The sequence below is a fragment of the Scyliorhinus canicula genome, chromosome 14 (genome assembly GCF_902713615.1).
Source record: "Scyliorhinus canicula chromosome 14, sScyCan1.1, whole genome shotgun sequence".
Classification (NCBI taxonomy): Eukaryota; Metazoa; Chordata; class Chondrichthyes; order Carcharhiniformes; family Scyliorhinidae; genus Scyliorhinus; species Scyliorhinus canicula.
Window position 1 is genome coordinate 27,672,341 of NC_052159.1, and position 16,324 is coordinate 27,688,664.

Below are 16,324 nucleotides of genomic sequence, written 5' to 3' on the forward strand. Positions count from 1 at the left end.
TATTCTTTTTGTTCTTTTGTCCTTTCCTCGCAGCGTCCGTTGTGGTCCATTGTGTATCGTTCCCCGCCGGTTTTCCCCTCTCTTTTCACCCCCCATTGCTGTTGCCCCTGCCCTCCCCTCCCTCATGTCGACAGGTAGGATAGCCAGTTTGCAGTTTTAGGTGGCACAGCTGACCGCCAGCCGAGCAGGATTCTCCGACAGGCAATCAGGAAGGCAAAGGCAAGGGCGTGGCCTTTCGGATAACTCTAGGACTGCCAATCTTGTGCATGGCTCCACCCTCATCCCTACCACTTTGGACATTGTCTTGAAAAAGGCTGGCCAGTACCCAGCAAGTCTGGGGCAAGACCAGAACATGTGGACGTGGCTGGACAAGCTTCCTTGGCACTGTTCACATCTGTCACCTCTGGGAAGTACCTGCTCATTCGGGTTCTGGTCAAGTGGGCTCTATGTACCACTTTTAGCTGCATTATGTTAAGCCTTGCGCATGTGGAGGTGGAGTTGACCTTGCACAGTGCTTTGCTCCAGAGTCCCCACCCTATTTCGAACTCCAAGTCTTCCTCCCACTTTTCCTTTGTCTCGTCTAGTTGGGTGTCGACACCCCTTATCAGTCCATGACGAACAGACCCTCAAACACTGTCACAAACATCCCCCCCCCCCTTTTCTCAAACTCCCCTGCTTAGCCCCTTACCTCATACTTTAGCTTCTCTAATTGCAGGAAGTCATACAGGTCACCCAACCAAGCCGCTACACCAGGTGGCAATGCCGACCGCCACTCCAGCACAATTCGCCATCGTGCAGTCAGAGAGCCGAAGGCAACGACTTTGGCCTTCCTCCTCTCCATGAGCTCCGGCTTCTCTGAAACCCCAAATATCGCCACCTCCTCCTCCACTATCTTGGCTAAGACCGTGAACACACCCACCCAGAATCTTCCCAATTTTTCGCAACCCTAAAACATGTGCACGTGATTTGCTGGCCCACGCCCACACCCCTCTCACTCATCTGCTACCGCCTGAAAGAACCCACTCATTCCCACCTGAGTCATATGCACCTTGTACACCACCTTAAACTGTATCAGGCTCATCCTTGCACAAGAGGTCCCGTTTCTCTTTGCAGTGCCTCACTCCGTACTCCCCAATTGATCTTCCCTCCCAACTCCACTTCCCATTTGTCCTTGATCTTCACCACCCGCTCACCTCCCTGCTCCCCCAGCCACTTGTATATATAAGACTCATTTAAAAGTTGCAGATCAGACAAAGTTGAGGAAGGGTTGGGTGGGGCAGCTGTTTCATTGAGAGTTGAGCGGTGGTGAGTAAGAAGGTGGTGTTTTTGGCTGGTAGTATTGTGGCAGATCCTGTGGTCAGACTTGTGATGGTGAGCAGGAAGTTGCAGGTCGCATCCGAAGTATTGATGAATATATATGCTCTCAATTGGGGCGGTGCAGAGTTTGCGAAGAAGGTGTTGGCTAAGTTCCTGGAACTGGACACACACCGGTTGATTATGGGGTGGTGGGGTGCGGGGGAGTTGGCTTGAATCGATTGGCGAACGCTACTTAAAGGTACGGCAGTGGGTAGGCAATGGTAAACATTCAAGGAGCACATGGGGGAACTGCAGCAATTGTTTATTTCAGCAGGTCTGGCAGTATCTTTAGAGAGAGAAAAGAGCAAACGTTTCGAGTCACGATGGCCCTTTGTAATGAGCTTTGAGAAAGGGTCATCGGGACTGAAAAGGTTAGCTCTTTTCTCTCCCTACAGAAGCCGCCAGACCTGCTGAGATTTTCCAGCATTTTCTCTTTTGGTTTCATATTCCAGCATCTGCAGTAATTTGTTTTTATCCAATTGTTTATTTCTGTCTGGCACAGAAGTAAAACTGGAAATGTGGCCAATCCATGGCTTACAAGGGAAATAAGAGAGAGATAGTATTCGATCTAAGGAAGAAGTATACAAATTTGCCAAGAAAACAGCAGATCTGAGAATTGGGAGCAGTTTAGAATTCAGCAAAGAACCTCTAAGAGATTGATTAAGAAGGAGAAAATAGAGTATGAGAATGAGCTTGCAGGGATTTGGGGGGGTAAGGTGGTCAATTGAGTCGGGGGGAGGTAAACAGGGTAAAGAAACATAGAAAATAGGAGGAGAACATTCGGCCCTTCGAGCCTGCTCTGCCATTCATTATCATGGTGGATCATCCAACTCAATAGCCTAATCCTGCTTTCCCCTCCATATCCTTTGATTCCTTTCGATCCAAGTGCTATATCGGTCATGTTCTGTAGGCTGGCCGAAGTGAATGGTGAATTACAGAACATGGAGTTTAAAGTAATTTATTATAAAACTGCATGGTAAGATAACAAGGATAAATGCAATAAGCTACTAACACTAAACAACTATTGTGGTACTCCTGCAAATTCATTTATCTTCCAGCACGATCAACTCCCAAATCACATGGTGAGGTGATGAGTTTACAATGCCACCTAGTGGTCGGAGGCCGTGCACAACATTATGTACAAACTTACATTATGCAGATCATCACATCTCCTTTCCTTTGCAAAAGAAAATTATTTACAAGCATCACATTACTTTTACATGTATATGCATAACTATATACATGTTCAGATATCTTTCGTTTTACTTTACAGTCTGTTACAAGTTCAGTCTTTCTGGTTTGTGCCTTATTCTTGTGGATCTTCTTACTGTTTGCAGAACTGGCAGAGGTACTTCATGCTCGTTACTATTTGTCGTTTACGTTTGATGTTGTTCATGCGTTGACGGTGTTATCTTGCTGATTTTGTTCCGTATGTTCTTCAGATATTTTAGGACTGTTGCATGCTGCTTCTGGTGGCTGCATCACACGTGGTTGAGGCATTTCACAGACACAATCGGCAAACCTCCTGTGATGAATGGTATCGGTAACTGCTGTAACTGTACCTTGCCTTTAATACATTGGCCCTTTAAGACTGGGCTTGGAACCCTGGGGGACTCTGCCTCTGGCTACGCCCCCAGGAAATGGTATATAAGGTGATGCTCACTGGGCAGCGTGCTGTGACCACACTTCTCAGCAGCTGTCCGGTTCTCTGGTAATTAAAGCCTTTGAATTACCAATCTTCTCTCCTGTATCATAATTGAGGGTCTCTCAATTTAATTACCAGACACATCAAGATGGACAGCGCTCTAAAGCCGGAGAAACTCAACCTAGATGCTCGGTCACCGGAGGCCCCAGAAATGTTAAAATATTGGCTCCGGTGTTTTGAGGCCTATCTAAACTCTTCGGAGACTGACGTCGACGGCGCTCGCAAGCTGAGCTTACTACATGCCCGGGTGGGCCACCGACTCTCCTCCGTGATCGAGAACACTACAACATAGGAAACTGCGGTCGATATACTAAAGAAACGCTTCGTAAAGCCAATTAACGAGGTACACGCCAGACAGTTGCTCTCGACCTGCAGCCAGCGCTCCGGGGAAACTCTAGACGAATACGTGGAGAGACTCACTGCGCTCGCGAGGAACTGCAATCCTAAAGAAGTGACGGCAGAAGTCCACATGAACTTACATATTCGTGATGCCTTCGTGTCCGGTATCAGGTCCTCGTACATCCGGCAGCGGCTCCTAGAAGACGGGGCAAAGGATCTCCAAGGCACGGTAACGCTCGCCTCTTCTCTAGAAACGGCCCACCATAACCTTCGTATATACTCCGTGGACCTTGCGAACCCCTCTCAATCCCCTCCAGGCCTGCGCCGCGTGGCGATCCGCTCACTCCGGGGATTCCCCATGCTATTTCTGTGGGCAAGGCCAGCACCCACGTCAGCGTTGCCCGGCCCGCTCCGCGATCTGCAACGACTGTGGGAAGAAGGGGCACTTCGCTAAAGTCTGCCTGGCTGGGCCCAAAGACCGCAAACAAAAGCCTCACCAGGCCCAGAAATCAAGCTCACGGCCTCTCAGGCCCCGCAACGCGGCCGCACGGCGGTCAGACATGCCTACTTCCGACGCATCATCGACCTCATGCGAGTCATGGGGCGGCCATCTTCGAATCCCGACATGTGCGACCGACGGCGGTGGCCATTTTGTGACTCCAGGCGGCCATTTTGTGAGTCCGACTTAACCGAGGACTCTGACTACCTGCAACTAGGAGCGATCACACTCGATCAATCGCAGCCAAAGCACCTGCGGAACTCAATGATGCGGGTACAAATCAACGCCCACGACACTCCCTGCCTATTCGACTCCGGGAGCACGGAGAGCTTTATTCATCCAGACACGGTAAGGAGCTGCTCCCTGCGCACCCACCCCGCCTCCCAAACTATCGCCCTCGCTTCAGGGTCCCAATCGGTACAAATCACGGGGTATTGTGTCGCGGACCTCGCGATTCAAGGCGCTGAATACACCCTTATTAAACTCTACATCCTCCCTCACCTCTGCGCCCCCCTGCTGCTCGGTCTGGACTTTCAGTGCAGCCACCGGAGCCTGACACTGAAGTTCGGCAGACCCCTGCCCCCACTCACTATGTGCCTGGCGACACTCAAAGTTGCGCCACCCCCCCTCTTCGCGAACCTCACTCCCGACTGTAAGCCCGTCGCCACTAGGAGTCGGCGGTACAGTGCCCAAGACATGACTTTTATCAAGTCAGAGGTTCAGCGACTACTAAAAGAGGCCGTCATAGAGGCCAGCAACAGCCCTTGGAGTGCTCAAGTATTGGTAGTCTGCTCCAGGGAAAAGCAACGAATGGTAGTGGATTATAGCCAGACCATGAACCGCTTTACGCAACTCGATGCGTACCCACTTCCCCGCCTAGCGGAAATGGTGACTCAAATCGCCCAGCATCGGGTATTCTCCACGGTCGACCTAAAATCGGCCGATCATCAACTCCCTATCCACCCACAGGACTGCCCCTACATGGCTTTCAAAGCAGCCGGTCGGCTGTTTCACTTTCTCAGGGTCCCTTTTGGTGTCACAAACGGAGTCTCTGTTTTCAGAGGGCGATGGATCAAATGGTGAACCAGTACGGCTTATGGGCTACCTTCCCGTACTTGGACAACGTCACCATCTGCGGCTATGACCAGCAGGACCACGACGCAAACCTGAGGAAGTTCCTCCAGACTGCCCGGGCCCTCAACCTCACATATAACAAAGAGAAATGAGTGTTCCACACATCCCGGCTAGCCATCCTCGGCTACGTCGTGGAAAACGGGGTCCTAGGCCCAGACCCCGACCGCATGCGTCCCCTTAAGGAACTCCCCCTCCCGAGTAGCCTCAAGGCACTCAAACGGTGCTTGGGGCTTTTTTCCCCACTGGGTCAGTGGGTCCCCAGATATGCGGAAAAGCCCGACCACTCATTAAGACCACGGTTTTTCCCCTGACGGCTGAGGCCCAGTCGGCTTTCAGCCGTATCAAGGCCGACATCATCAAGGCCGCCATGCACGCGGTGGACGAAGCCATTCCCTTCCAGGTAGAAAGCAACACATCAGACGTCGCCCTGGCTGCTACCCTCAACCGGGGGGGCAGACCAGTAGCGTTCTTCTCCCGAACCCTCACCGCCTCGGAAATTCGAGAAGGAGGCACAAGCCATAGTGGAGGCCGTGCGGCACTACTTAGCCGGTAGGAGGTTCACCCTAGTCACCGACCAACGGTCGGTTGCCTTTATGTTCGATAACGCACAACGGGGCAAAATAAAGAATTTCAAAATTCTGAGGTGGAGGATAGAGCTCCCCACCTATACGTACGATATTAAATATCGCCCGGGGAAGCTCAACGAGCCCCCGGATGCCCTGTACCGCGGCACGTGCGCCAACACGCAACAAGACCACCTGAGAGCCATCCACGATGACCTCTGCCACCCAGGGGTCACTCGGCTTGCCCATTTCATCAAGTCCCGCAACCTACCTTACTCCACAGAGGAGGTCAAGGCCATGACTAAGGCATGCCAGATCTGTGCGGAGTGGAAACCGCACTTCTATCGACCAGACAGGGCTCGTTTGATAAAGGCCTCTGGGCCCTTTGAGCGACTAAGTGTGGACTTCAAAGGGCCCCTCCCGTCCACCAGCCGCAACATCTATTTCTTCACCGCTATCGATTAGTTCTCCCGCTTCCCTTTTGCGGTCCCCTGCCACGATATGACCTCGGATTCAGTGATCAAGGCACTGGACAGCATCTTCACACTGTTTGGTTTCCCCACTTATATCCACAGCGACCGGGGTACATCGTTCATGAGCGATGAGCTGCGTCGATATCTGCTCAGCAAGGGCATCGCCTTGAGCAGAACGACGAGCTATAACCCGCGGGGAAACGGGCAGGTGGAGAGAGAGAACGCAACAGTTTGGAAGGTTGTCCTTCTAGCCCTACAGTCAAGGAGTCTCCCTATTGCCCGCTGACAGGAGGTCCTACCCGATGCCCTACATTCCATTAGGTCGCTCCTCTGTACGGCCACGAACGAGACCCCTCACAATAGTTTGTTTGTCTTCCCCAGGAAGTCCACCTCTGGGGTCTTGCTTCCACTCTGGCTGACGACTCCGGGACCAGTCCTACTCCGGAGACACGTGAGGAGCCATAAAACAGATCCGATAGTCGAGACACGCAAACCCTCCAGACGCCTACGTCGAGCACCCCGGCGGCAGGTAGGACACCGTCTCCCTGCGAGACCTGGCACCCGCCGGCTTCCCCACCAACCCCCCCCCCCCCCCCTCCTACCAACACTCCCTTCCCCGCACCAACTGCCGACCCCGACAGCGCCCCCCCCATAGTGCCCCCTGCCCCCCAGCCGGCGCCGGCACCAATCACCCTAGTCACCCCGGATACCCCCTCCACCCCAAAGCGGGCAAAGGCTCAGTCAACCGTGCTCCCGGATATACCATCACCGAAACCGACCGTTTCCACGGCACCACCACCGGAGCGGAGAAGGTCAGCACGGACGGTCAGACCACCCAAAAAGACTGAACTTATAACTCCACTTTCACCCCCGACGGACTGTGTTTTTTTTAAAAACAGGGGGTGAATGTGATGAATGGTATCGGTAACTGCTGTAACTGTACCTTGCCTTTAATACATTGGCCCTTTAAGACCTGACTTGGAACCCTGGAGGGCTCACCCTCTGGCTCCGCCCCCAGGAAACGGTATACAAGGTGATGCTCACTGGGCAGCGTGCTGTGACCACACTTCTCGGCAGCTGTCCGGTTCTCTGGTAATTAAAGCCTTTGAATTACCAATCTTCTCTCCCGTGTGGTAATTGAGGGTATCTCACCTCCTTATGGATTTGGCTTGAAATCTCTCCCTTGCCCGCGCTCCCTTTTTTTAAAAAAAACTCAGAGTGGTTGCTTTTCTGCTTCTGGATGAGCAGAGTTCTTCCAACACTTCAAATTGAAGCATTTCGCATCGTGTGCCTTTTGTTTGTTTGTTTCCTGCATGGTGTTCACTCTCCTGTATCGTGTGCATATTCATACCATGCGGTGATGTCCCAGAGGATGCCAGGCCAATTTTTCCATTGTGTTCACTTAACTCCGCTCTCAGTTGGCGAGACCGGAGCAGGATTCTCTAGGCCATCCTTCACGAATATGTACTCGATCACTTTCTGCAACATTGGATCCTTCTTAACTTCTTCTCTTTTGATGACACCGTCAATACAGGTCTTCCATTGTGAAGGTTCCTTATTGCGCTTCTTTACACAGACCATGGAATTAACCCAGTTGGTACGGGTTTCAATGCGTTTGACAAAACGCAAAGCAGTCATTCTTTCTAACTCTGCCTTTAGTGGCGCTGTCACATGTCTCAGCGCATGAATCACACGCTTTGCATCTTCCATCAATTGAATCTTGTACGCGTATGGTAACGTACCAAAACCTTTTATGAAGTCTCCCGAGGGAGGAGAACCCATCTCAGCATTGTCTGCACTGTAGACTCGGACTAGCTGTAGCTCCTCACACGCCTCAACTACAATTAAGGACTTGCGATCCACTACCACCACAGAAAACTTCAACTTGTACCGTTTGGTTTTGATATTGACATCAAGTTCACATGCTCCCAACAATGAGATTTCGTTACCATTATAATCTCTTAATATTACTGTTCTGGTAACTATTTTTGGCTGAATTTGCTGCTTTTTTTAACATCAGAAAGGTTGATGAGGTTTGCCCTTGCACCACTGTCCAGCTTGACTGTTATTACTGTGCCATTTAATAAATTTAGAATACCAATTCATTTTTTCCCAATTAAGGGGCAATTTTGCGTGGCCAATCCACCTACCCTGCACATTTTTTGGGTTGTGGTGGTGAAACCCACGCAAACACGGGGAGAATGTGCAAATTCCATAGGTACAGAAACCCAGAGCTGGGATCGAACCTGGGACCTCGGCGCCGTGAGGCAGCAGTGCTAACCACTGCGCCACCATGCTGCTTTCCTGTGTCATTTATTTTTAATTACACCGTCCATTTAACTGTATAATTATATGCCTTCAATTCACTATTGCTGCAGATTGGTACAAATATACTCCTGTTTGATGTAACTCAAGTCTCCCCGTCTTCGCTGGAGATCGCATCTACAAAAGAATGTGTTCTCGAGACACACAGCATCAATGGCGCTGATACTCTTTTTTGTTCAGGCCTTTTTCTTGTATAACATTGGGCTGCAAAATGATTCCTGCCATTACAGATGGCACATGTTTTTCCATAAGCAGGGCATTGCCGTGGCATATGCCATTTGACACACTGGGGACACAAAATGGAGGATCGAGACAGCCGCTTAAAATGGCCGTCCGCACTGGGAGCACATTTCTTAATCAGCTGCGTCACTACACCAATGGCGTCTGCCGCCTCTTCTGCCTTGGTGTCAAAACTACGGAGAGGGAGATTCAACGTGGCGAGTTGCTTTGCAGCAAGCTCACTAGTGTGACATATTTGAATGGCACTTTCAAGTTACAGGCCTGTTTCCCGCAGTAGCCGCTTGCGCACTATATTATTGGAGGTTCCGAAAACTATCTGGTCTCGTATCGTCGATGATTGTTGGAGTGTGCTGAAGTTGCATGACTGCGCCTTCAATCGCAAGTCAGTGCGGAAGCTATCGAATGCCTCTCCCACATTCTGGGTGCGCTTACAGAATATATACCGCTCAAAAGGTTTCATTTTTTCTGGGTAGGCAATGCTGATCGAATCGTTTAAGCACTTTTCAAAGATTTTGCTGTCAGCCTCGTTTTCGAATGCAAAAGTATTGAAGATCTTAATTGCTTGGGGACCTGCTACAGTGAGCAGCAACGCAATACACCTCTCATCAGGCTGTGGCTGCAGACCAAGGACTGTAACATGAAGTTTAAACTGCTGCTTAAACACCCTCCGATTTTTGTCTACGTTACCAGTAAACCGAAGCTGTTGAGGTGCCTTGATACCTTCCATTCAAGACTTCGAAATTTTACCGCGCATTGAGCACAAGATGCCAGTAACTTGCAAGGTTAATCACAAAGATTTTTTTTCCTTTCTTATCCTGCAGAGTTATCTTCAGTGGTTCGGATTTTCTTTGCACAGAATCTTCAAGTTCTTGTTAAATCATCATACCTAGTACCATGTCATGTTCTGTAGACTGGCCAAAGTGAATGATGAACTACAGAACATGTAGTTTAAAATAATTTATTATAGAAAAAATGCATGGTAAGATAAGTAGGATACATAAAATAATAAGCTAAGCAACGATTGTGGAACTATTACAAATATGTCCATCTCCCAGCAATCATGAATCAGATGATGACGATATGGGTTTACAATGCCACCTAGTGGTTGGAGTTCATGCACAACAGTACGTACAAACTATTATGCATATCATAATATCTAACTGCTTCTTGAAAACATGCAATGTTTTGGCCTCAACTACGTCCTGTGGTAATGAATTTCACAGACTCACCAATCTCTGGATGAAGACAATTCTCCTCATCTCAGTCCCACCCCGTATCGTCAGACTGTTACCCCTGGTTCCGGACACACCCACCATCGGAAACACCCTTCCTGCATCCACCCTGTCTAGTCCTGTTAGAAGTATATAGGTTTCTATGAGCTTTCCCCCTCAATTTTCTGAACCCCAGTGAATGCAATCCTAATCGATTCAATCTCTCCTCACGCATCAGTCCTGCCATTCCACGAATCAGTCTGGTAAGCCTTCGCTACACCCCCTCTAGAGCAAGAACATCCCTCCTCAGATAAGGAGATCAAAACTGCACAAAATATTCCAGCTGTGGCATCACCCAAGGCCCGGTATAATTGCAGCATGACATCCTCTCGCAATGAAAGCCAACATACTATTTGTCTTCTTTACTACCTGCTGAACCTGCATGCTTACCTTCAGTGACTGGCATACGAGGACACCCAGATCTCGTTGCACATTTCCATCTCCTAATGTATGACCATTCAGATAATAGTCTGCCTTCTCGTTTTTGCTACCAAAGTGGGTAACCTCGTATTTCTCCAAATTATACTGCATCTGCCATTCCTTTGCTCATTCACTCAACTTGTCCAAATTACACTGAAGGATCTCTGCATCCTCCTCATAGCTCACCCTTCCACCCAACTTGTGTCATCTGAAATTTGGAGATATTACATTTTGTTCCCTCATAAATTAATATATATTGCGAATAGCTGGGGTCCGAGCACCAATCCCTGCAGTACCCCACTAGCCACTGCCTGTCAATTTGAAAAAGACCCAGAAATTCCGAGACATTGTTTCTTGTCTGCCAACCAGTTTTCTATCCATCTCAATACACTACCCCTAATCCCCATGCACTTTAATTTTGCATGCTAATCTTTTATGCGGGACTTTGTCAAAAGCCTTCTTGAAGTCTAAATATACCACCATCCACTGGCTCCCCCTCGTCAACTCAACTAGTTACATCCTCAAAGAATTCCAGTAGATTTGTCAAGCATGATTTCCCCTTCCTAAAACCATGCTGACTCGGTGTCCGATCCTGCCACTGTTTTCTAAGTGCTCAGCTCTAAAATCTTTGATAATGGATTCTACAATTTTCCCCACTACTGATGTCAGGCTTACTGGTCTATAATTCCCTGTTTTTCCTCCACCTCCCTTTTTAAATAGTGGAGTTACATTAGCTACCCTTCAATCTACAGGAACAGTCTATAGAATCCTGGAAGATGATTACCAATGCATCCACTATTTCTAAAGTCACTTCCTTAAGTACTCTGGGGTGTAGATTATCAGGCCCTGGGATTTATCAGCCTTCAGTCCCATTAATTTCCCCAACACCATTTCTACTAATATTGATTTTCTTCAGTTCCTCCCTCTCACTAAACCCGGTGATCCCCAACATTTCGGGCATCTGATTTGTGTCCTCATTTGTGAAGACAGAACCAAAGTATATGTTTAGTTGCTCAGACATTTCTTCATTCTCCCATTTAAACATTTTCCTGTTTCCGACTATAAAGGACCTACATTTGTCTTTACCAATCTTTTCCTCTTCTTGTACCTATAGAAACCTTTTTGTTCCCTGCAAAATTACTCCAGTATTCTATTCCCCCCCCCTTATTAATCAATCCTTTGGTCCTTCTTCTGAATTCTAAACTGCTCGAAATCCTGTTGTTTTTCTTGACCAATTTATATGCCTCTTCCTTGGATCAAATACTATCTCTAATTTCCTTTGTAAGCCATGGAGTGCCCACCTTTCCAGTTTTACTTTTGTGCCAGACAGGAATAAACAATTGTTGCAGTTCCCCAGTGTACGCCTTAAATGTTTGCCATTGCCTATCTAATTTATATGCCTCTTCCTTGGATCGAGGGGTAAAGGTTTGGAGAATTTAGGCTGTTGGGGCGGGTTCCCGATACCTGAGGCTATGAGTGGCGCATAGTTGGGCCAATGCACAAGCTGAACTTGTGAATCCGGTGCAGGAGGATTTTAAGAGGTGGGATGCTTTGCTGCTGTCACTGGCTGGAAAGGTCCAGACAGTTAAAAACGATGGTGCTGCTGAAGTTTCTGTTTGTCTTCCATCACAGAAGCAAACAGGGACGTTCACGGAAAGGACAGCAATCGCCATTTTACAATGCCATTGCTGTGGTGCGAAGAAAATCCATAAGCGTGAAGAATATCCCACCTGGACTGCAGAATGTAATATCGTGTGGCACTTAAGTGCTAGAAGGTTTCATCCACAGTTCCATGCTGTATCGCTGGCAGGGCAACCTTGGATATGTCCGCCCTGCCATCACCTCCTGTGCTGCAATCTTCAGGGCACTACATTTAAAGACCACCCCACTTAGCCGGTCACCAGGAGAGTTCTAGCACCCTGGGATGTCCCTACTTCCACCTCCTGTGGATCTGACATTGTGATGTGCTCACCAAATTGTGACCCCGGGGTTACTCTAAAGCTAGTGTCTTTGCACTGGTGGAGTGTGTGGGTGAGTATTATGACAGTTCTTCCACTTCGGGCTCTGTGAATTCCTCCTCCGTGCTGTTCTCTGGGTTGGAGTCGAGATGTTGGCTGGTGGACTCCCTCTGATTTTTCCCAGGTGTCCCTGCGAAAGAGAGTTCATTACTTCACGGCAGGGGCCTGAGAGATAGCATTGTTTTCTGATGAATGTTGTAGTGCTGAATCCTCATTTGGTTTATTGCTGCTGACCTGCCCATCAGCATAGGAGCAGTCCAACATCCTCCTCAGCCAGCTGGAAGGCTTTTTTCCTCTGGTGAATGAGGATCTTCAGCTAGAGAGAGCATCCCTTCACCTGCTTGGGATCGCCCTTGAAGAACTCCTCAACCTCGTCCCCTTTGACATCTGCCTCATTGGAGGAAACGTGCAATTCCTCGATCTCCTCAGGCAGTTCCTCCCCTTGTTGCAGCATCAGCTTGTGAGGGCATAGCAAGTGACCACATGCAGACTAATGCAATCCACAATCCTTTGTGGATTGCATTGCAGGGCTCCACCAGACCAGTCCATCCACCAGAACTTCATCATCAGTATCCCAATGATCTGCTCCAAAGTGCGAGTTGCAGCTTGGGCCTAGTTATATCTCGTCTCAGCTGCATTCTGGCCTCTGCGCAGGTATCATCAGCCACCTCCTCAGTGGATAGCCCTTGGCCCAGAGGAGCCAAACCTGCAGCTGCTGTGGATGCCAAAACATGTCACGGACCCAAGAGCAGCTCAGAATGTGGGATTTGTGTACACTCCCTGGGAATCGAGCATACACATGTTTAGTGTGGCCACAGACCTGCTGAACATTTAGCAAGTGGAAGCCCTTGCAGATCATGTAGTTCGCTGTATGATGCCACAGAAAGTTGAGTGCCATCACTGGCACATGCCCCTGTGGAAAGCCAGAGATTTACACAAAGCTCATCGCTCTTGCACGGTGAAATTCCTCCTTTGGCTATTGCTTTCCTTTGAAAAAGTGATGAAAAATGGAATCAAATCCTTCAACTTGGCAAAGACTACAATGGCGACCCAAGATGAGCACAAGTTTTATGTACTCTACTCAGTTGACACCCCCCACACACACACACCCACCCGGCGAAGCATAAATAGCGAAGGCAGAACTCCTCACAGATATGACCAAGTGACTGTGGCATCATTCATACATCCACCCTTCTCCAATGTGAACAGAATACTTCTCCTGGAAGACTAGAAGAATTCCCAGAGTAATTGTCACCTATGCCACAGGGGCAAAGACCTATAATTTCTGCATCATGAAAAAAAAAGGAAACTACAAAATGGAAAAGTAAACTTAAACTGCACAGTCACTTGCTTAACCAAAATGATGTACATAATTCAGAATTCCAACCGTGAGGGTGATTGAAGGTGAGGAAATCAGCTTATCGGTCCGCCCTTTTTGTATTGTAACATATCGATGATATTGGATCAGATTTGAAAAGCAAACATCAGAAAATGCAACTGAGGGTAGCGCTGCCTTGAGTTACACATCTTTATTCAATTAATGAGACGCTTGCACTCTACTAGCATGGACTTACATCAGCAAAACCCAGTCACAAGTTCAGCACCCAGACCCACGTTTTCCAGATGTGTCCTTGTGCCGCAAAGACAAGAGGCAAAATCTTTTTCAATTGCTAATTATTTGCAAATTCACACCTATAGTTAGATCAGTAATACATCAAATATTTTACATCAAGAATTTTAAAATCAATTTCTATGGTGTAGTAGAATATATTTCTTACCAGGATTATAGATATGTCCACTGATAGTGGTTGCTAGTTAGGATTCATTGTTATACCATTTCTAGATGAACAAAGGATATTATTTCCAGGCTTTGAATGGAAGCCATAATTATTCTTTCAAAAGTAGCATTTTTTGAAAAAGAAATTAAAAGTTTAATAACAAAATTCAACAGTGCACAATCTGTCACTGTGAATAAATTCCAACCCACCTCAGCTATTTTTATTTCATTACATGCAACAGAGAGTGCCAATTCTTTATCCTTTGCCAGTCTCTCAGCTAATCGATCTATCTCATTAATTTCCTCGGAGAGCGCCTGGTTCTTATTTGTCAACTTCTTTACTTGGCAAGATACATCTTCTTTACTTTCCAACAAGCCATGGATTTGCCTCTCCAAAGTATGATTGGTCTTCTCCAGCTGCTCAATCTGAAAGCACAACAAAGTTACTTACTCTTTTTCACTGATTACCCTTCCCTACATCCAAGACATTATAGGAAGCAACAATTAGTGTATATAAGAACGAGGAACATAAGAACTAGGAGCAGGAGTAGGCCATCTAGCCCTTCGAGCCTCCTCCACCATTCAATGAGATCATGGTTGGTATTTTGTAGACTCAGCTTCATTTTCCAGCCCGAACACATGTAAAATCTTTGAATGTCATGTAGTTTCATTCCTACCTGTCGCAAAAATGTCAGGATAGGTCATGGAACAGTTTACAGAAGGCACTTCAAGTCTCTATGGGCTCTTTTTCAAAGAGCAATCTATTTAGTCGCACCCTCCCATATAACCCCCACAGCCATTCGACCCATCGAGTCTGCACTGACCCGCTGAAAGAACTCTACCTAGATCCACTCTGCTGCCCTATCCCTGCACATTGATCATAGCCAATCTACCTAACCTGCACATCTTTGAACTGTGGGAGAAAACCCAAGCATCCATAGAAACCACGCAGACACGGGGAGAAAGTGCAAACTCCACATAGACAGTCAACTAAGGCCGGAATCAAACCTCAGCCCCTAGAGCTGTGAGGCAGCAGTGTTAACCACTGTGCCACCCATATCCCGACATTCAAGTGTCATTAAATTCTCTTTTGAAGAGCACTATTCAATCTGCTTCCGCCATTATGTCAGAGAAGACATTCAAAGTCCTAAGCAGGTCAGATTTTTCCCTCATATCATCTCTGGTTTTTTTTGCCAATCATCTTATATCTGCACCCTCTGGCTGTTGATCCTTTGGTCATTTGAAGCAGAGTAAACAAAGTATGTATGCCCTTCCATGGCTTCAACATCTCCATCAAATTTCCCCTTCGCCTTCTCTGCTTCATGGAGAACAAGCCCACCTTCTTCAGTGTATCCACGCAAACAGAATCCCTCATTCACAAAATCATTCTAGTATATTTCTATACCTGCTCCAAATCCTTCACATCTCGCAGCTTCTTTAATCTTATTATAGAATTTGGGAGGCCTTCAATCTCCTGGGAGTTCCAATTTATCTAAAAACTCTTGATGTGGAGATGCCGGCGTTGGACTGGGGTGAGCACAGTAAGAAGTCTTACAACACCAGGTTAAAGTCCAACAGGTTTGCTTCAAACACTAGCTTTCGGAGCACTGCTCCTTCCTCAGGCGAATTCTAAAAAATCTAAATTACTAAAAACTCTTGGCAGCCACTACCTCTCCTGCATTAAGTCACACAATCACCCCCACCGACCGATGTTTTACCTGTGGAAGGTAGTGGCATTATCGCTGGACTAGTAATCCAGAGACCCAAAGGCATAATCTGGGGACCCGGGTTCAAATCCCACCATGGCAGATGGGGAAATTTGAATTCAATAAAAATCTGGAATTAGAAGTCTAAAGGGAACCAGACTAAGGAACCATTGTTGTAAAACCCATCAGGTTCACTAAAGTCCTTTAGGACAGGAATCTGCTATCCTTACCTGGTTTGGTCTACATGTGACTCCAGATCCACAGCAATATGGTTGACTCTTAAATGCCCTCGGGGATGGGCAATAAATGCTGGACCAGCCAGTGACACCAACACCCTATGAACAAAGATTTAAAAAAGTCCCATGTAGTGACCTTTGTTCCTCCAATTTATCGAGCTGAATATAGTGCTAATATTGAGAAGCATGATCATAAAATGGAGAGTTTGCTCTAAATAAGGCACAAATACCTGCCCTGGACACCTAAAGTGAAGAGTATTAA

At 47.6% G+C, this 16,324-nt stretch overlaps 1 protein-coding gene across 12 annotated transcripts in view; it reads right to left on the minus strand.

The window, feature by feature from the left end:
• tsga10 (testis specific, 10) overlaps positions 1 to 16,324 on the minus strand; it is a 243,823-nt gene that overhangs the window by 182,863 nt on the left and 44,636 nt on the right. For 9 of the 12 annotated variants that reach the window (XM_038818645.1, XM_038818643.1, XM_038818648.1 and 6 more), the window contains one exon: positions 14,331 to 14,546. Coding sequence is in view for 5 of the 12 variants with exons in the window: in XM_038818638.1 (XP_038674566.1) it covers positions 14,331 to 14,546 (216 nt within the window). In the remaining 7 variants the exon portion in view is untranslated. Of the gene's footprint in view, positions 1 to 14,121; positions 14,149 to 14,330; positions 14,547 to 16,056; positions 16,106 to 16,324 lie in introns of those variants that run through there. The other 3 variants (XM_038818646.1, XM_038818650.1, XM_038818651.1) reach the window with 3 other exon arrangements.